Genomic DNA, 18,115 nt, shown 5'->3' with positions numbered 1-18,115 from the left:
ACACCTTATATTTTTCAAGAGCTATTTTGTAAGCAGATTATGTATTTCTCCATTGAAAGAGTAAATCTTAAAAAGCAGAACAATTCCAAAAAAAATTAAAAAATTAAGATCTGATACAATTCAGCAGAGAATCCATCTGGTCCTGGATTCTTTTCTTTGTTGGAAGACTTCCTATTACTGCTTCTATCTCATTGCTAGTTACTGGTTTGTTTAGGTTTTCTATGTCCTCTAGATTCAATTTCGGCAGATCATTTATGTCTTAAAAATGTATCCATTCCTCCTAGGTTTTTTAATTTATTGGAGTAAAAATTTTCAAAACAGTTCCTAGTGATCTTCTGGATTTAAGTGATGTGTATGGTGATTTCTCTTTTTTCACTTTGAATTTTATTAATTTGTATCTTCTATTTCTTTTCATTAGTTTGGCTAAGGATCTATCAATCTTGTTTATCAATTCAAAGAACAAACTTTGTTTTATTGATCCTTTGTATTATTATTTGTTTTAATTCTGAATTTTGGTTTTGACTCTGATATTATTTCCTTTCTTCTACTGGTTTTATAGGTTTTTTCCCATGTTTTTAAGGGTCTTAAGATGCATCAATTGGTTGTTTATTTGGGATCTTTCAGATTTTCACATGAGACACTCATAACTATGAACTTTCCTCTTAGAACCACCTTCCTACTGACTTCTTTATCTCTTCTGATTAATTTTGGCTTGAAGTCTTCTTGATTTAATATGAAAGTAGCTAAATGACAAAAGTTCTGGCTGACTGAGCTCCATGGGGCTGAGGGATCTGGCTTCTAACAGTGATGTTTAGCTTGAGGTTTCTCTAAATTCTCAATCACATGTCCCAGAGGTTCTGGTATGTTATATTATTACTCAAGTTTCAGTCTAAGAATTTTTATAATTTCTCCCCTGATTTCTTCTATCACCCATTCATCATTCAAAAGCCTATTGTTCAATCTATGTGTGTTTATATAGTGCTTTTGGTGTTGGTTTCTAATTTTACTCTACTATGACCAGAAAAGATGCAAGGAATTGTGTTTTTTGTATTTGCTAAGAGTTTCCTTATGGAATAAAATATGGTATATTTTGAAGAAATATACCTTCTTCTGAGAAGAAGGTATATTCTGCTATTGTTAGATAACATATTCTATAGATGACTGTAAAGTTCATTTTATTTATAATACTTTTTAGGTACAATGAGTCTTTACTGAGTCAGGCATAGTGACACACTCCTGTAATCCCAGCAGCTTGGGAGACTGAGGCAGGAGGATTGCTAGTTCAAAGCCAGCCTCAGTCATGGCAAGGCACTAAGCAACTCAGTGAGACTCTGTCTCTGAATAAAATACAAATAGGGCTGGAGATGTGGCTCAGTGGTCAAGTGCCCCTGAGTTCAATCCCTAGTACTCCCCCCCCCCACACACACACACACAAAAAGAGCCTTCACTGAGTTTATGTCTGGATGACCTATTTATTGGTGAGAGAGGTATGTTGGAATCATTCAATATTATTGTACTGGGTTCTGAGTCTTTAATTCAAGTAGTGTCTGTTTTATGGAATTAGGTGCACCAGCATTTGGTGCATAAATGTTTACTATCATTATATCTTCTGTTACACTCTTCCCTTTACCAGTATGAAGTGACTTTTTTGTCTCTTCTGATTAATTTTGGCTTGAAGTCTTCTTTATTGAATATGAAAGTAGCAGAATGACAAAAGTTCTGGTTGGCTGAGCCCCATGGGGCTGAGGGATCTGGCTTTTAATAGTGATGTTTAGCTTGAGATTTCTCTAAATCCTCAATCATATGTCCCTTGGGCCACCTGCAATAACATTTTCTGTGTGACTTCCCCAACCCTGCATACCTCTGCTACTGTCCCTTTTCCATAACATCTTGGGAAATTTTGCATTATTATTTCCCTGAAGAAGTCATCTATTAGCCTGCATCTCATAAACCTCTTCAATTCCAGTGATTCCTGAATTTGGTCTCTTAATGTTGTCCCAGAGTTCTTGTATGGTCTGGTCATAGTTACTTATTTTCTTTTCTAATACCATCTGAATGTTCAAGGCCAAACACTTTGTCCTCCAGCTCTGAGATTCTATTTTCAGCATTGTCTCCTCTATTAGAAAGACTTTCTTTTTTTGCCTCATTAAATTATGTTTTAGTAAATATAATAATTAACATTTTTATTAAAAAGAAAGATCTCAAGAAATTCAGATCTGAAATCAAGGATTCAAGGTATATTGAAATATATGCTGCATATTTTATTGTTTTCACCATCTTACTTATTATAATCCAGTTAGTGAATGTTCAAAGAACATAAAATCAAAGTGAAAACAAGCACCAATCATTGCTGCTTTGTCACATCTAGGTCTGTAGAAATGTGTATTCCAAAGCATGGACATTTGTAAAGATATCATTTACAAATCCTGACCAATATTTCAAAACCTTACCAATTGTAAGCTTTTCATTAATGGTTTTCACCTCAAAATGCACATTTCCAAAACAGTCACATGTTGCACAAAAGGAACAAAAGTATCTTCTTTGTTTGCAGTTTGCATCTTGAATTTGGGTTGAAAGAGGTTTTATTTCTGAGTAACATAACCAACTAAGGGCTTGGATTTCTAACTCTTGCAGGTAGCAAGAGCACCAGCAGCTGATAGATATCAAGTTCCTGTTTACTCTAATCAGCTCTTGACCTGACTTTTCTGTGATTCTTAGAATTGCAGAGTGAAACAGAAAGTATGATTGAAGCAGCTGCTTTCTTCCACTGACAAGTAAATAATTTGTCCTGAGCTAATTTTAATCTAATATGTTTGGAGATCTCAGTTTCTAGTATCATTCCAGAACCTCCACTTGCTGGTATACAATTATCAGTTCTAATTTTTCCTCTGCAATATGATTTATCTTTGGTTTCCTGAAATTTAATTACTATGTGTCTTGGTGTGGGTTCTTTGATATGTATTCTGCTTAGGGATCTCTAAACTTCTTGGGAAATTATCAGCCAAAATGTTTTTTCTGCTTTATTTTCTCTGTTTTCCTGAAGGATTCTAATTACAAATATCTTAAACCATTTGATTTTGTCACACAGATCTTGGATGCATTACCTTCTTTTTTCCTTTCCCATGTTTATTCATTTATTTATTTCTTCCTTTCTCCCTTCTCTTTCTCTTTCCTCCTCTTTCTCTTTCTCTTTTTCTTTCTTTCTTTTCCTTCCTTCCCTTCTTCTCTTCTTCTTTTTCTTTCATACTAGGGATTGAATCCAGGGACACTGTACAACTGAGCTACATCCCCAATCCTTTTAATTTTTTTTTTTTTTTGAGACAGGATCTTGCTCATTTGTTCAGTCTGGCCTTGAATTTGCAATCCCCATTTCAGCCTCCTAAATCGCTGGAGATTACAGGTTCCCAAGAACATCCCCCTAAGAAAACTCAACTGACTCTTAACTATAGATAGGAATAAGGTCAATTTGATCAGTTGGTCTTAAACACCTAGCAAAACTAGTTATAACCAAACTACAGTCACACCTGAACATTTAAAAGGAGAGGCAATATTTCTTTTAATGTAATTTAAGATATACAGTTGAGTCAGCCCCACCAAGAGTAAATAAAGCTGGAGACTTAAAAAAAAAAAAGAATTTTTAGACAGGAGTGCCTAATAACTATCAACAAAGATTATCAGAGTCAAAAGTTTATTTTGGTCAATTTAAGGCCTATAAATTTTCCTAACCTCCTACATAGACAGACTTAATCTGTGTTTGCTAGTATGATTATCTAGCCCTCCATGACATGAATAAAGGGATCTCTATTAAACACAGAGGTTATACCAATAAAAAGGTATTTTACAAAAATCAGGTGAGATTAAATATCTTAACTACATCTTATGGGGACATCTGTGACATTATAAAAATCAAGAGTTATGTTTACATTTTGGATAACTCTGACAATGTAACTAATATCCTTAAAGATTTACATTCCCAAATAGAGGCCATGTCAACATTGGTCCTGTCATGGGAACAACTTCTTAGCTCTTGCATCTCCTGTTAAAAAAAATTACTGGTTTCTATCATCATCATGATATTCATTGACATGTTCTAGATGCTGTGACATTTATCTTGTATTAATCTTAATCCAATACTCATGTCTTCTTTGTTTCTCTTATAGAAGCACCCATCTCTACAATGACTTTACAACCTGTTCACTTTGAACTAAAATTTTGCCACTGATCCAAAAAATTCCTAAAACTGCTTGCCCCATGTCACTCCCTCTCAACCTGAAGCAGCCAGAGCCATCATCACCCATTTCCCCTTATAACAGTAAGGATTCCCTATTCAGGACAGTGAGACCAGAACAAAGGACAGATAGCTGATTATAAATAAAAATAAAAAAATTAAAAGGAAAAAATTTTAAAAAGTGATAATCAATTAGGTTCTACACCAAGAGACTTTTAAAATCAAGAGGCTATTGATAGTAAACTTGGGGCTAAGTTAAATGCTTTCGAAGTTACTGTAATACGTTTAGGCAATCAGATAGAGTCTTAAGGTCAGACAACAATTATAATGCTATGTTTCTTATAAATTTATTTGTGTAACACCTGTTTATACAATAGCTCTCAATGGGATTGGAAAAACATAAAGATGCATCTATTAGTAATTTAGAATCATAACAATGTTAGTTTAGTGTGGGGAGCCACTCTGAATGACCCACACCTTTTATCCTGAAGCAAGAGGCTCTGACCTATCACTACATTTCGTGGTGACTTGGGCATTGTCCCAGCCCAGGAAGTAGAAGGCATGTCTTCAGGAGCAACACTCACCTATTCCTTTGTATATACCTCTTTGCCCTGTTTGGGATAGAATATTCCATGGAAATGCCCTTTGTGTGTCCCCTTCTCTTGCTCTGCCTTTGGATGTGGCCTTCCTAGATATCAGTCAACCTGCAGACAGCAGACATCAGGAGGCTAGACTCAACCCTCTGAAACCTGACTTTTTGCCTCATTTTAATGGCTTCTCCTCAATAAAAGGGTTCAGCAAGTGCTCTTTTCTCTCTTTCTGTGAACCCTTAAGGTCAGAGGAGCCATCACAGGACCCCCAAAGAAAAAGGTATAACTGTCTCTTGTGTGATTATTTCGTGCCAGTCCAGTTCACCTGGATGACCTTGAGTGTTTAGTTGTGAGAAACGTGACAGTTTAAATCTCTTACAACTGCACCACTACATCCAAGTCATACAGAAAAGTAAGATTCCTATGTCATCTCCTGCCAATTTTGCAAAACAGCTTTTAAATGACCTAAATGGTTTCAATCCTTAGAATATGTTGTGTCACTATTCCTCCATCAGAGGACAATGTCCCACCTGGCCCCATTTTTACTTAAAAATGTCCCTGTGTTTTCTTTGTGTTTTTCTCCATCTCCCATCACCCCTACTCAAGATCCTTTGTTGATTCTATATGGGTAGTGGCACATTTCCCCAAGTTTCAAATCAGCATATTTTTTTTGATGGTGCCAGGAATGCAATGCCCTGTGTCAACTTTATTCAGGATGTGTCTAAGAGTTGTGTTTGCAGCAAGAAACCTGGAGGATGAGGTGATTTCTCCCAGACACAGAACAGACTTGCTTCTATTTACTACAAAAGTAGTAAGTCCCTCAAACTCAGTGGTCCTCTCCTATAACACAGATCATCTAGGCCCATCTGTGTCACCCCATGGAATTGCGGGTAGGGGGAGCTGATGTGAACATAAAGCGATGAATAATTCAATCCTTTTTCTCTGAACCAGGGGTCTTGGGTCTTTTGTCAGCCTCTTCCAACTGGTAATGGGCTAACCCATTAATGAACTCATTAGCTTATAAATGTGGTAAAATTCCAGACCTTCCATCCAACTAATTGTTCACTTTTTACCAAGTAAAAATTAAATGTGATAACCCTTTCTGTTGGTAAAGATGCTAGGAAAAAAACTTTTTGCATTTTTTAAAAATTTTAATTTTTATATGTAACAGCAGAATACACTACAATTCATATTACACATATAGAGCGCAATTTTTCATATCTCCGGTTGTACATAGAGTCACACCATTCATGTCTTCATACATGTACTTAGGATAATGATGTCCATCTCATTTCACCATCTTTCCTACCCCCCCATACCCCCTCAGAACATTTTGATACCATGATGCCTTTTTGGAAAACAAATTTACAATATGAGCATAAAATATGTGGATACTATATTACTCAGTAATGCCATTTTTGAAAGTCTATAATATAAAAGCTCTGTGTATTCAGAATATATATATGTAAATATGTGTGTGCACACACACACATATGTATGAATGCTTTAAAGCACTCATCATGGTTGTAACTACTAATAACACCATAAAGATTCACCAAAATGAGAATCCTAAAAGTTAGTGAAAACAATAATTAGATCTCTACCTAATGATCTGAATATTCCCATCATGGATTTCTCTCCCATCATGTGTTGTTATTTGTATCATGTACTGTGAAAAGCATGTTCCAAGAAAAAAAATTTATGTTACCTCATGTTTCCATATAAAACAACATATAAATAATTCTATGAACAGGAAAGAGTGGAAATAAGGAATCAAAATGGACTACTGAAAAAAAAATGACTTCTCTTGGGGTGGGTATGAAGGACAGAAAATAAAAGAAAATTTTAAAATGAGCTACTCTCTAAGTGGATCAACATATAAAATCATATTACAGTGAAGACTATAATTTCCCCCCTGAACTCTTGATTGTCCCTCCAAAGGAGCCTTCTGGAACCAAAAAGGACAATCCCAATGCCCTTCAGGAGGCAAGATCTGGCAGAAGAAAGGAAGGTGGGTACAGTTGACATGGGCACAAGGTAAGGCTGTAAAGACCGGACATTGCCAACCAAGATCTTTCAGGAAATGCTCACCCTGTGCTACTCAGTATCAAAACAGGAGGGGAGGAAGAGAGAGGCCTGGAGAGAAACTCTGATGGACTCAGCCTGTCCCCACTCCCCTTCTTCGTGCCCCCTCGCTTGGCCCCTCACCTTCCTCAAAGTCGCTCTTCTCCACAGAGAGGAGCAGCCATCTCCACCCCCACATGGGGATAATTGCAGGTTCAGGCCTGTCTGGGGTGGGTACCTGAAACGCCCCAATCCTTCAGTGGGCGGACACACAAAACCCTGCTTTATTAAGCTGGGGGCTGGTCCTTCGGGCAACGCATCAAAAGCAGGTCCCCTAGACCTTTCCCAAGGCTTATTAACGGACAGCTATTACAGAGGCAGCAGGCAGGGGGCGCCAGGAGCCGCTAGCGCATCCTGGTGGCCACTGGGGTCTGGGTTTTCTCAGGGTCGCAGAACCGCGTGCAGCTGTGGCTGGTGGGGGCTCAGCGGGAGGCAGAGCTGGAGCTGCAGCTGCGACCCAGGCCTGGCGAGGTTAGTGGGTGGGCGCCGGGATACCCGCCATCAGCCAGGCTAGGATTGCAGAACGATGTGGGCGAGCAGTAGGAGACTGGGGGAGAGTTCCAGCGGGACAGCCCGCCCTGGTACTCCCGCAGCGTAGGGAGAAAGGGGGTTCGCGGAGAAGCGGGTAGTGTTAGGAGTCATAATTCCGGATTAGGCTCAATCCCCTTCTTCATTTCTCCGACCCTGGTCCTGGCGGCCTCCAACTCCATCTCCAAATGACCCCAGAGTCAGGTAACTATACCACCAGTGGTCAGCCTTGAAGCTCCTGCAAGCATGATCCCGGTGACAGCTCAGAGAAGGATGATGCTCCGTCGTCAGTTCAAGTCACTGCTTGCAACGCACTGCGGGGCCCCCGCTTGCTCGCGCTGAAATGGAGCCTAACAGAGACCCCTGGGACAGGTCAAGCGGAGGAGGAAGGGAGGTGATACTGTCTTCCGAGGCCCTGATTAACTGAAGTTCCACAAAGGGCCCGTTCTGCCCTCATAAGGGCTTCTCAGGTCCTTCAGCTAAGTCTGGCGAGTCTGGCCCCCACAGGAGGAGGAGTTTGCTCTGGACACTCCAGAGAATCTGGGGCCGCTGCAGTTCGTGAAGCTGCGCAAACAGCACTCATTGGTGGACGACGCGTGGTTCTGCGATCGCATCACCGTGCAGGGTCCGGGAACCTCCGCGGAGACCGCGTTTCCCTGCTACCGCTGGGTGCAAGGCAAGAGCGTCCTGAGCCTGCCCGAGGGCACTGGTGAGCCGGCAGCGTTGGGGAAGTGGGAGCAAGGCCTCCTCAGGAAGTGCTGGGGGCAGAGGAGCAGAATGGGATTGAGTAAGGTCGGTGGTGCTTAGAGAAAGGATGGACCCGGAAGCACGTGGAGTGCAGGGATTCCAGGATGCACGACAGGAAAAGGGAAGAAGTTATGAAGTCCCAAAGTTTTACCCAGAGTAAGTGATGCTGCGAGTGAGGCTGGAGAGGGATAAGTGAGCTGGAGATTCTGTCTTCCAAAAAGGTGAAGATAGGGAGTGGGAGATGCAACAATGAAGGAAAACAGAGAAACAAAGTAGAAAGGATTCCTCTATGTTAGGGCAGCAGCAGGTAAGGGGCCCATGGAATAAAGGTGGTCAGTAACTTGTGAGCAGGACACCGCTATGGAAACAAATGACAACGATGTTGGAGAGCTGGTTTGGGTGGCATAACAGGGAATTCAACTGTGACAAGTGGAGACATGGTAGAAGATGGGGATGAATGAGGACAGCAAATGCTGAAATTGTTACCATGGGGAAAAAAGGAGAAAAACATCGTGACACAATTAGGGATATGGACATGGTAAGAATAGAAACATGGACTATGTACTTCTGAAGAACAAGTGAAGTTAAATACAGGTGAGAACAGAAACAAGTTAGGTTTATATAAATTATGGGATGGGGAGACTGATAGACTCTTGGAACCTTTTGTTAGGTAGGATAAGAGGCTGAAAGTAATGTGCACAGAAATTCTTGTAATCAGGAACAGGTGAGGGTGGAGGTGGAGAAGGGTCGAGTATATAAGTAGAGCTAACATGAAATATGTCATTTGGAAGACAGGGGAAGATGAGGACAGGGAAAGGCCAGGACTGGCTAAATGTACCAAAGTAATATGTGATTATGTAGGCTAGGTATGGACATGACAGGAGACTAAGCAGAGGATTCAGAGATAATGATGAGTAGGGACTGGAGGATGAATGTGAATTAAAGAACAAGAAATTATAATAAACATGGGATATTTGCTTTAGGGAAATTTTCACTGAGATTGGTGGAAATCAGGAATAAGGTGTGAATAAAAATAGATAAAGGATGCCACAGACAAATCAGGGGAGGAGGAGCCAAAGAGAAAGGTGACAGCATGCTGTAATATAATTAAGAATAGAGATGAGAACAAACCAAGAATGGCACCAGTTTGGACAAAACTGTGTGATCTATCATCTCCCTAGCTTGCCTGGAAGGAGACAATGCCTTGGACATCTTCCAGAAGCATAGAAAGAAAGAACTGGAGGAAAGACAGGCATACCTACCGGTGAAAACCCACCCTTATACCTCCCAATTGTTCCACATCTTCCTATCTCCTGCTCCATTCCTGATCCTATTTCTTCCTCAACTCTTTCCCATCTGCTAGTTGGGGCATCTGGAAGGAAGGGATACCCCTGAAAATAGCTGCAGACACGGAGAATGATCTGCCCCCAGACATGAGATTCCATGAGGGCAAGAGGCTGGACTATGAATGGACAGCAAAGACAGAGTAAGGAGAAGGTCAGAATGGAGTGGGGGCTATCAGGAGGGATTTGGTTGGTTGATTGTTTCCTCTGATGCTGTCCTAGGGCCCTGGAGGTGGTTTTCAAATGTATTTACACTCTGCTGACATCCTGGACCCGCCTGGAAGAATTTGATCAGATATTTTGGGGGCCAGAAGAGCGCCCTGGCTGGTCAGTGGTTCCCCCAGGCCTCCATGACCCCTTGAGGTCTTTTTTTTTCTCCAAAGTCATCCATTGCACTTGAGAGTCTCCCATATCTTCTTGCCAGATGAGAAATAATTATAACTCGCCGTCTCAGAAAGGCCTGAGGATGAAAACATGAGGGCTGGGTAGGGTATGATCATATGCCTGAATTCTTGGGATAGAACCTGCAAGAGAGGAATATCCAGGTAACTATTTTCCTCCCATTCTCCATCCCCACCCCACAGAGAAGGTTCATCAGCGCTGGCAAGAGGATGAACTGTTTGGCTACCGGTTCCTCAATGGTGCTAACCCCATGCTGTTGAGATGCTCTACTTCTCTGCCTTCCAGGCTGGTGCTTCCCCCAGGGACAGAGGAACTTGGGGCCCAGTTGAAAAAAGAACTCCAGGTACTTCCTCCCATACTCAGTTGATCTATCCTTGGCAATGTGGCCCAGAGATGTAGTGATGTTAAGAGACCAAATGCAAGTCAGAGGGAGGAATGTTGTCTTAACCTGCTGTCCTTGGTGTAGAGCGCTGTGCTGGGAAGATCTAGAGGGAATAAAATATGTAGGAAAAAACATTTGACACTGGTGAGAGCTAAATACAAGTAGCAGGTGTTTAGGATATGATGGGAAACGGACGCTGGATATTCGCACAGTTCTCCTACCCCAACACTGCTCCTACCCTCTGATCCTCCACTTGCCTGGCTCCTGAAATTAGTGTGCCTGTGGTTCACAGTAGATTGGACAGGTATGGTCCAAAACTACCTCTGCACAATGAAGGGTTGTTCCTAGGGAGACTTCCCAAGATAATGGCATGAAGACAGATTGAACATCTTTACATTTCTTTTCCTTTGCTCTGATGCTGTGGGGGCATTCTTCCAATCTTATTTTTTTTAGTTGTAGTTGGACACAACACCTTTATTTTATTTATTTTATTTTTATGCGATACTGAGGATCGAACCCAGAGCCTCACACATGCTAGGCAAGCACTCGACTGCTGAGCCACAACCCCACCCCCGTCTTCCGATCTTAACCATGCATACATTTCTCCTTTCCCCAGAATGGTTCCCTGTTTGAGGCTGACTTTATCCTGCTGGATAGAATTCCAACCAATGTGATCCAAAGAGAGAAGCAGTACCTGGCTGCCCCCCTTGTCATGCTGAAGATGGAACCCAATGGGAAGCTGCTACCTATGGTCAACCAGTTGAGGTACCCTGAGCATCTCACTCCTAACACTGTTCTCTGTTCATCTTACCTGTCCAAGGACAGAGAAACCTGGCTCTTTCTCTCTTTCCATCCTTACTCCTGACCTCACTCCATGAGAACTATCTTCATATCTATCTGATCGCTCCTTTCTAGTTTTCAGATTGGTCACTACTTATCTGGGCATACCTGAGAATCACAATGGCCTCTCTTGGTTTTCATGCTGAAGTTACTCAATCTCTTTTGATCTTTCAATGCGGTGAATATCCCTTCTTTCTTAAACATCTTTTCTTCCTTAATTTTAATATTTTCATGCTGTTTGCACAGTCATTGATACATACTGTTAATTTCTCATTCTCACCTTCTTTTTCCCATTCTACCACCAAAGCTCAGACTCCCATCCTGTGTTCCCCAAACCACTGTTAGGGCCGCCATACTGATCCCTTCCTTCCATTTCACCTGCATTCACACAAACTATCATGACACTTACATGGAACTATGGCTAGTGACAGGCAATGTGGAAGTTTCCTACTTCCTCCTACTTGGTTTTCACTTCCTCAGAAGCAATTACTTGATTTCAGTCATTTCCATTCCCTCAAAATACCGAGCAAAGTGTCTTGCATATGGCAAAAGGTCAATGAATGTTTGATTCCTCTTTCTTTTAGCTCCAAGCTCCCACCCCCAGTTCTCCTACCCCAACACTGTTCCTGCCCTCTGATCCTCCACTTGCCTGGCTCCTGGCCAAGTCCTGGGTCCGAAATTCAGATTTCCAACTGCATGAGTTCCAGTATCATTTGCTGAACACTCACCTGCTGGGTGAGGTCATTGCTGTTGCCACCATGAGGTGCCTCCCAGGACTGCACCCTGTCTTCAAGGTACAGGCTCCACCCTCCAGGTCCCATCTTGTACCTCAGAGAGAGGAAAAACCCAACAGCTGTATGGGATTTAAAAGCCTAGGTCTTCAAGATATGACCATGACACTGATGATTGGCACTCAACAAGCATAGGTATGGTGACACAGCACAGAATCTTCATAGTGTCTTATGAACAGAGGGAGAGAAAGGAGACATAACTATTGCAAGACCTTGACCTTGGTTTTATTTTAATACTTAAATTCTTTTTATTTTGAGAAAATTGTAGATATACACAAGTTAAGAAATAATGCAGAGTGATCTCATCTGTCCTATGAAGTCAAACACTTGGATTAATTAAGTACACATTGTAAGTCAGCTCTCTGAAATTCTCTGCCAATGGGTCAGGAATAGAGTAGGAATATAATTTGTTAAAGCGAAATGTTAGTTCTGCCTTAGGAGATTTATCATTTGTGTGGAAAGGCCGACAGCAATTTCTGGAATTAGAGAGACATAGAGGAGGTGCTAGAGTATTGGTGGAGATGTTCCACCATAACTGAGGTAGTCAGATAAGCAGAAAATCAAAGGACAGAGTCAAAGAGAGCAGAGAGAGAGAGAGCAAAGCCTGACAGATCTCTTGAACCTGCCAAGAGTGGGGTGGATAAAGAGCTGCATTTGCATGGTGGTATCGGGAGGTGGGGAGGAAGGAAGAAAGGAAGGGAGGAAGGGAGGAAGAGAGGGCGGGAGGGACACCAATGAATGGTGATCATGGGAAACAGTAACTGCAGCATGCCTGAGTGCAAAATTGGAGAGGCAAGGTCAGAGGTCTGTGCTTCTGAAACACCTGGGAGTCCTCAATATGGGTGAGTTGTACAGACCTTATTTTTAAAAGAGTGAGTCTGGTTATCTATTGCTGAGCATAATGCAGAAAAAAAAAGATGTGTAAAACTTGCTTTAAAAATTTTTGGAAATCGTAATGTCACTTTGATACAGGGAACATAGCCAAGAAGGCAGCAAACATGTGCATGCTTAGGCATCAGAGCAATGATCAGAAACTGCAAAGTCAGGTAAAGAAGCCAGTTTGGAGACCAAGATGAACTTTTCAGTTTTAGATACAGGGAGTTTGAAGTATTGGTCAGATATACAAGTGAGTACTTGGCAGGCAGAACAACGGAATTGTAGGTGGATGCAGTGAGACATGCCTGTAATCCCAGTAACTCTGGGGCTGGGGCAGGAGGATCACAAATTCAAGGCCAGACTCAGCCACTTAGTGAGACCCTGTCTCAAAATAGAAAATAAAAAGAACTGGGGATATAACTCAGTGGTAAAGCACCCCTAGTTTCAATCCCCAGTACAAAAACAAAGAAAACTGAATTGTATTGCTTCTTGGAGTTCCCACCCCAATCCTAATCTGGGCTGTAGTCATTTTGGTTTGGGGGGTTAAAAAAGCAAAGTAATTATTAATATAGTTCATGGGAACTTATATATGATGATCTTAAGATATTTTGCATCACCATGTTCTTAACTTGAATTATTTAAGTACATTTTTATACTTAACATCACTGTTTACTAGTTTGGCCCCCTCCATATTTCCCTAACCTCAATATAACAACTTCATCACATGGCAAACAGCTGCATTGTTATCAGGACCCACCAGAGGTATCATTAAAGGTCATATAGGCAGGTTTTGCATGCAGATTACCAGCATCTGAATATTGAATCTTGGCCTCAGTGCTTATTCAGATGTGTGCTTTGGGGTCCTCATCTCTGAATGGAGATAATAGGATCTCCATCATGGGGTTGTTAACGCATTAAATGATAAAATGTGGTGTCACAGAAAAGTATTGGTTTTGTTTTATTCTTTGGGTTATCATAATTAATTATCATCATCATCTTCATTATTGTTAGGGATTCTGATTTGGGTTCTTTATTCCCTTATTTTGGAGGTCTTATGTTTTCTGTGATGCCAATATCCTTCCATGAATTTTCTGAAAAGACCGGTATGAGGGGCCTTAATGCCTTAAAACCAGCAGTGTCACCTCAATCTTGCCCTTGGCCCAGTATCAAACAATTAAAATGCGAAAAAGTATGTGAATCTTGTATATCAATCAGGTTATAATGGGGAAACCCCCACTTAGCATAAAAATAAGCATGTGTCAATGATAAGTGGCCTTCATTAGGGGACATATAGGGCCTAATTAGGAATGGCTTAAACAGGTAGCTTGATGTGACATCTTTAATCCTGATTAAGACCTTAAAAAAAAAAGGAAAATGATGAGTAGTTAGATGTGTGGTTTTGAAATAAGCACAGGCTTATTTAAGTTATGAAGATGTGAAATATAGAGAAAGAACACAATTATATCAAAAGTTAAGGGGCAGATTCTTTAAAATATAACTGTGTTCAAGTTGATTATAATAAAGGCAATGATCTCAAGAACTTCTGTGTGCCAGGTAGTGTTCCAGACCTGCTGCCCAGTCACTCTCAGAAACAGTACTGCAGACACCCTGGTAACTAATGAGGAGACTGACACTTAGAGGGTTCATTATGTTGCTCAGGTATCAAGGTGAGTAGTGAAATGTGCACTCAAACCCCACTTGGTGTGGCTCCAAAGCCCAACTGTCATGGAAGCTGGAGGATATTGAAGTGAGTGGTTAAAGAATCAGGAGACCAGACTGTCAAAGTAGCAGCAGGGACAAAAGCATCAAGAATAGAGCAGGACACCATGCTGTGTGCCAGACCCTACAAGAAAGGACCCAAGCATGGCCTCCATTAACCACCCCTCCAATCTCCTGCACCCCAGCTCCTGGCGCCCCATGTCCACAACACTATGGAAATCAACACCCGGGGCCGGATCCAGTTTAACTCCGATGAAGGAATATTTGCAAAGGTAAAGAGGAACTTGAACATGGGTCTGCCTCATCATCCACCTCTCTATGACTTCTTGACATCCTCAAGACCCCAGACCAACCTGCGTGAATGGCCTGATCCTTAAACTCGTGAGCCCTGTTCCATCACATAGATGACTTTAAATCTGAACAACCCATTTCTGAATCCCTGTATAAAAGGCAATTATTCTGTTCTTCAAGCCCTGTTAACTTTCTCATCCTAGGCAGTGAGCACAGGTGGAGGTGGTCATCTAGATTTGGCCCATCGGGCAATGACTCAGCTGACCTATTGCTCCCTCTGTCCTCCTGATGACCTGGCTGACCGGGGTCTTCTGGGAATCCCAAGTGCTCTCTACGCTCATGATGCCTTGGCCAGTGGGTGAGAAGCAGCTAAGAAATGGGGAGTGGGAGTGGGAGGAGGAGGGTGGGGTTCTGGCTTGAGATCAGCATAGGGCAAAAGCAAAGAGGGTAGGAGAGAGGCAGGAAATGGAGATGAGGAGAGCTGTGAGTGAGTAAACCATAGGATCTGGTGGTATGGGGGATTATGTTAAGAAGAGTGTCTGGCAACCATGTACAGTGTAGGGAATTCCTGGAACTCTTGACTTACAACTTCCTTTACACAATTGTGTCATAAACCTGGGGAATGTTCCAAAAGGCAAGTCTACTAGGACCTGACCCAGGTTTAGTGGCCAGATTAGAGTAGTAGAGGTCAGAGGCTGGAGCCTTCTGGAATCACAGATTTCAGCTCCCTTCTCTGGGCAGGTGTGTGGAGGGGATCGTCCACCTCTTCTACCAGAGGGATGATGTTGTGAGGGGGGATCCTGAGCTGCAGGCCTGGTGTTGGGAGATCATGGAGGTGGGGCTGTGCCATGCCCAGGACAGAGGTAAGATCCATCTCAGAGACAGGAGCGCTTTGGAGACTCTGCCAGAACCTCTTCCCAGCTCTGCTCCTCTGAGACAGAACCCCAACCTCTCCTGACACCACTCCCACCACACCTGAAAGCATCTGAATTCCATTCATAGCCCCCTAAGACTCAGAACAATTCTAGACCCCAAGGATTGTCTCCTCAGAGACCCTGGCCATCAAGCCTACTCCTATCCTCATCCCAGTCACAGATGCCCATAACCTACCATGTCCTGGGACCCAACCAGGCCAAAGCCAGTGAAGGATTCTGTCCAGTTCATGCTGGGTCTCACCTTCTGTCTTCATGGTCCCCTGTTTTCCTGCCTGAAGATATAAATAGGAAAATTTTCACACCAAAGCTTATAAGGACTCCCTCTGGCTTCCCCTCTCTTCTCTTCCTGTCTGTGACTATCCACCATGCAGAGAGGCCCAGGCCAGAGTGCAAGGGCATTTCCAGATGCAACCTCAGTACCATGCATGCTTTGGCTCAAACATGACTCAGTGCCTTATCCTTGGGACTCAGGTTTCTTTGGCCAATTTGTCCACCCCTCTTGGATGAGATCTTTCTTCCCTTCCATAGTTCTCTTCTTTCCATGAAATATAGAGGGTTTACAATACACACTTAGACATATTTTTTAACTTCTGATTCACCCATTGTTCCCCTTATCTTTCAGCATTCTCTTTATCTCATCAGTTAAAGGTTATGTACTAAACAAATTTTAAAGTACTAATTTCGGTCTCTTCCTCTTCCTAGTTATGCAACCTTGAACAATTTACGTATTCTTTTTTCTGGTTTATTTATCTCTAAAATGCACATACTGTTTTCATTCCCTCCTCACCATGTACCTGACCGAACTTTTGTGATGCAAATGAAATGTGTGACAATGCCGAAATGTGTCGATTGCATATTATGAGTTGTTTAATCATAGGCTCCATGCCACCAAAAAATACCTCCCCAATATGGTCAGCATGGAACAGGAGAATCCAGGCTCTGACACACAGTAGATGACTTTGGGCTGATCACAAAGTTTTTTGACCCTGACTCACCATACTAATTTTATCTTTTTATTCTGTGATTTTGATACTTGGACATCTTGGGGATTTGCTGACCCTGAAGGTACTGCCTTTCGCAGGGCTAGCTAACTTCCTGTGTGCATGTCTTTCCTGTGCTAACCAACCATCCCAGAGCCCACACCCCTAACTACTTCCTCTTAGGAGCTCTCACACTCCAGGTCTAAATTCTGAGCCTACATCCCTAATCACTTCCTCTAAGGAGCTCTCACACTCCAGGCCTGAATTCCAGAGGATTGTTAGACAGGTGGGGACAGCCACTGCACCTCAAATGTGACAGAATTATCCAAATGTGAAAACCATAATAGAGGCTCTTGCTCCAGTTGCCCTCTACTCCCTCTGTTCCCTGGCAGGCTCTTGTGCTTCTTTGTGTGGCCCCCTAAGGTATAGCAAGTACCATTCTTTTGGAACCTGTAAGTATAATAAACCATCTTTTCAATGGCATTAATCTCTTGTCTGTTAGCCTCATCATACCTGAAAGGTAATGAAAATAGATGGGCATGGTGTCACATCACTGTAATCCCAGCAATTTAGGAGGCTAAGGCAGGAGGATAACAAGTTTGAGGATAGCCTCAGAAACTTAGTAAGACCCTGTCTCAAATAAAAAAGAAAAAGGGCTGAGGACAGAGCTCAGTGGTAAAATGCCCCTGAGTTCAATTCCCAGTATTTAAAAACTAAAATAAAATAAATAATGAAACTATATTTCAAATATTCACCTGTAAATTGAGTGGAGTGAGATAGCTGACATTTGAGCTACTTCCTGTGTCTGAAATGAGACAATAACTTCTCTTTTCCTAGCATTATTATTCAGTCATCTATAAGAACTGCCTGGAAATAAGAAGGCATGCTTCTGTGTTTGTTTAGGGGGATGTGAATTTTATTAAAATCAAATAGACTAAGAGAAAAAAAAGATATAAGTCATAGGTATACAACTTAAGGACTTTTACTAAGGTGGCCCAGGGGGATAATCACCACTTGGATCAAGAGTCAGAACTTTACCGCTCTCTAAAAATCTCCTGTCATACCCATCCAGAGGCAATTACCATCCTGATTTTTCACAATGCAGGTTGGTTTGATTTCTTTGTAACTTCATATAAATGGAAATATGAGCTTGAACTCACTTATTTCATTCTCTGAACAATGTGAGGATTACACATGCTGTTGGATATAGCATGGACTTCTTTTATTGTCACACCTGTATAATATTCTATTATGTGAATATGGTACAACTTATTTTCATTTGTGCTATTGATAGAAATTATGGTTGTTTCCAGTTTGTAGCTACTAATCTTAATCCTGC

At 41.8% G+C, this 18,115-nt stretch overlaps 1 protein-coding gene and 1 pseudogene across 1 annotated transcript; one reads left to right on the top strand and one right to left on the bottom strand.

Annotated features, from left to right (window-relative positions):
• Positions 1-2,285: 2,285 nt before the first annotated feature.
• LOC144256151 (phospholipid scramblase family member 5 pseudogene) lies at positions 2,286-6,531 on the bottom strand (annotated as a pseudogene).
• A 259-nt stretch (positions 6,532-6,790) lies between these two features.
• On the top strand, positions 6,791-16,456 carry LOC144256150 (polyunsaturated fatty acid lipoxygenase ALOX12-like). The gene is given in 15 exon segments (XM_077801251.1): positions 6,791-6,829; positions 7,291-7,413; positions 7,978-8,179; positions 9,399-9,469; positions 9,471-9,481; positions 9,581-9,703; positions 9,783-9,864; positions 9,866-9,887; positions 10,145-10,305; positions 10,961-11,095; positions 11,769-11,978; positions 14,756-14,842; positions 15,065-15,219; positions 15,603-15,724; positions 16,419-16,456. Coding segments are annotated over 15 exon segments (1,581 nt in total).
• Positions 16,457-18,115: the final 1,659 nt, after the last annotated feature.

The sequence above is a fragment of the Urocitellus parryii genome, chromosome 7 (genome assembly GCF_045843805.1).
Source record: "Urocitellus parryii isolate mUroPar1 chromosome 7, mUroPar1.hap1, whole genome shotgun sequence".
NCBI lineage: Eukaryota > Metazoa > Chordata > Mammalia > Rodentia > Sciuridae > Urocitellus > Urocitellus parryii.
This window is presented reverse-complemented; position numbering and strand designations above follow the sequence as displayed.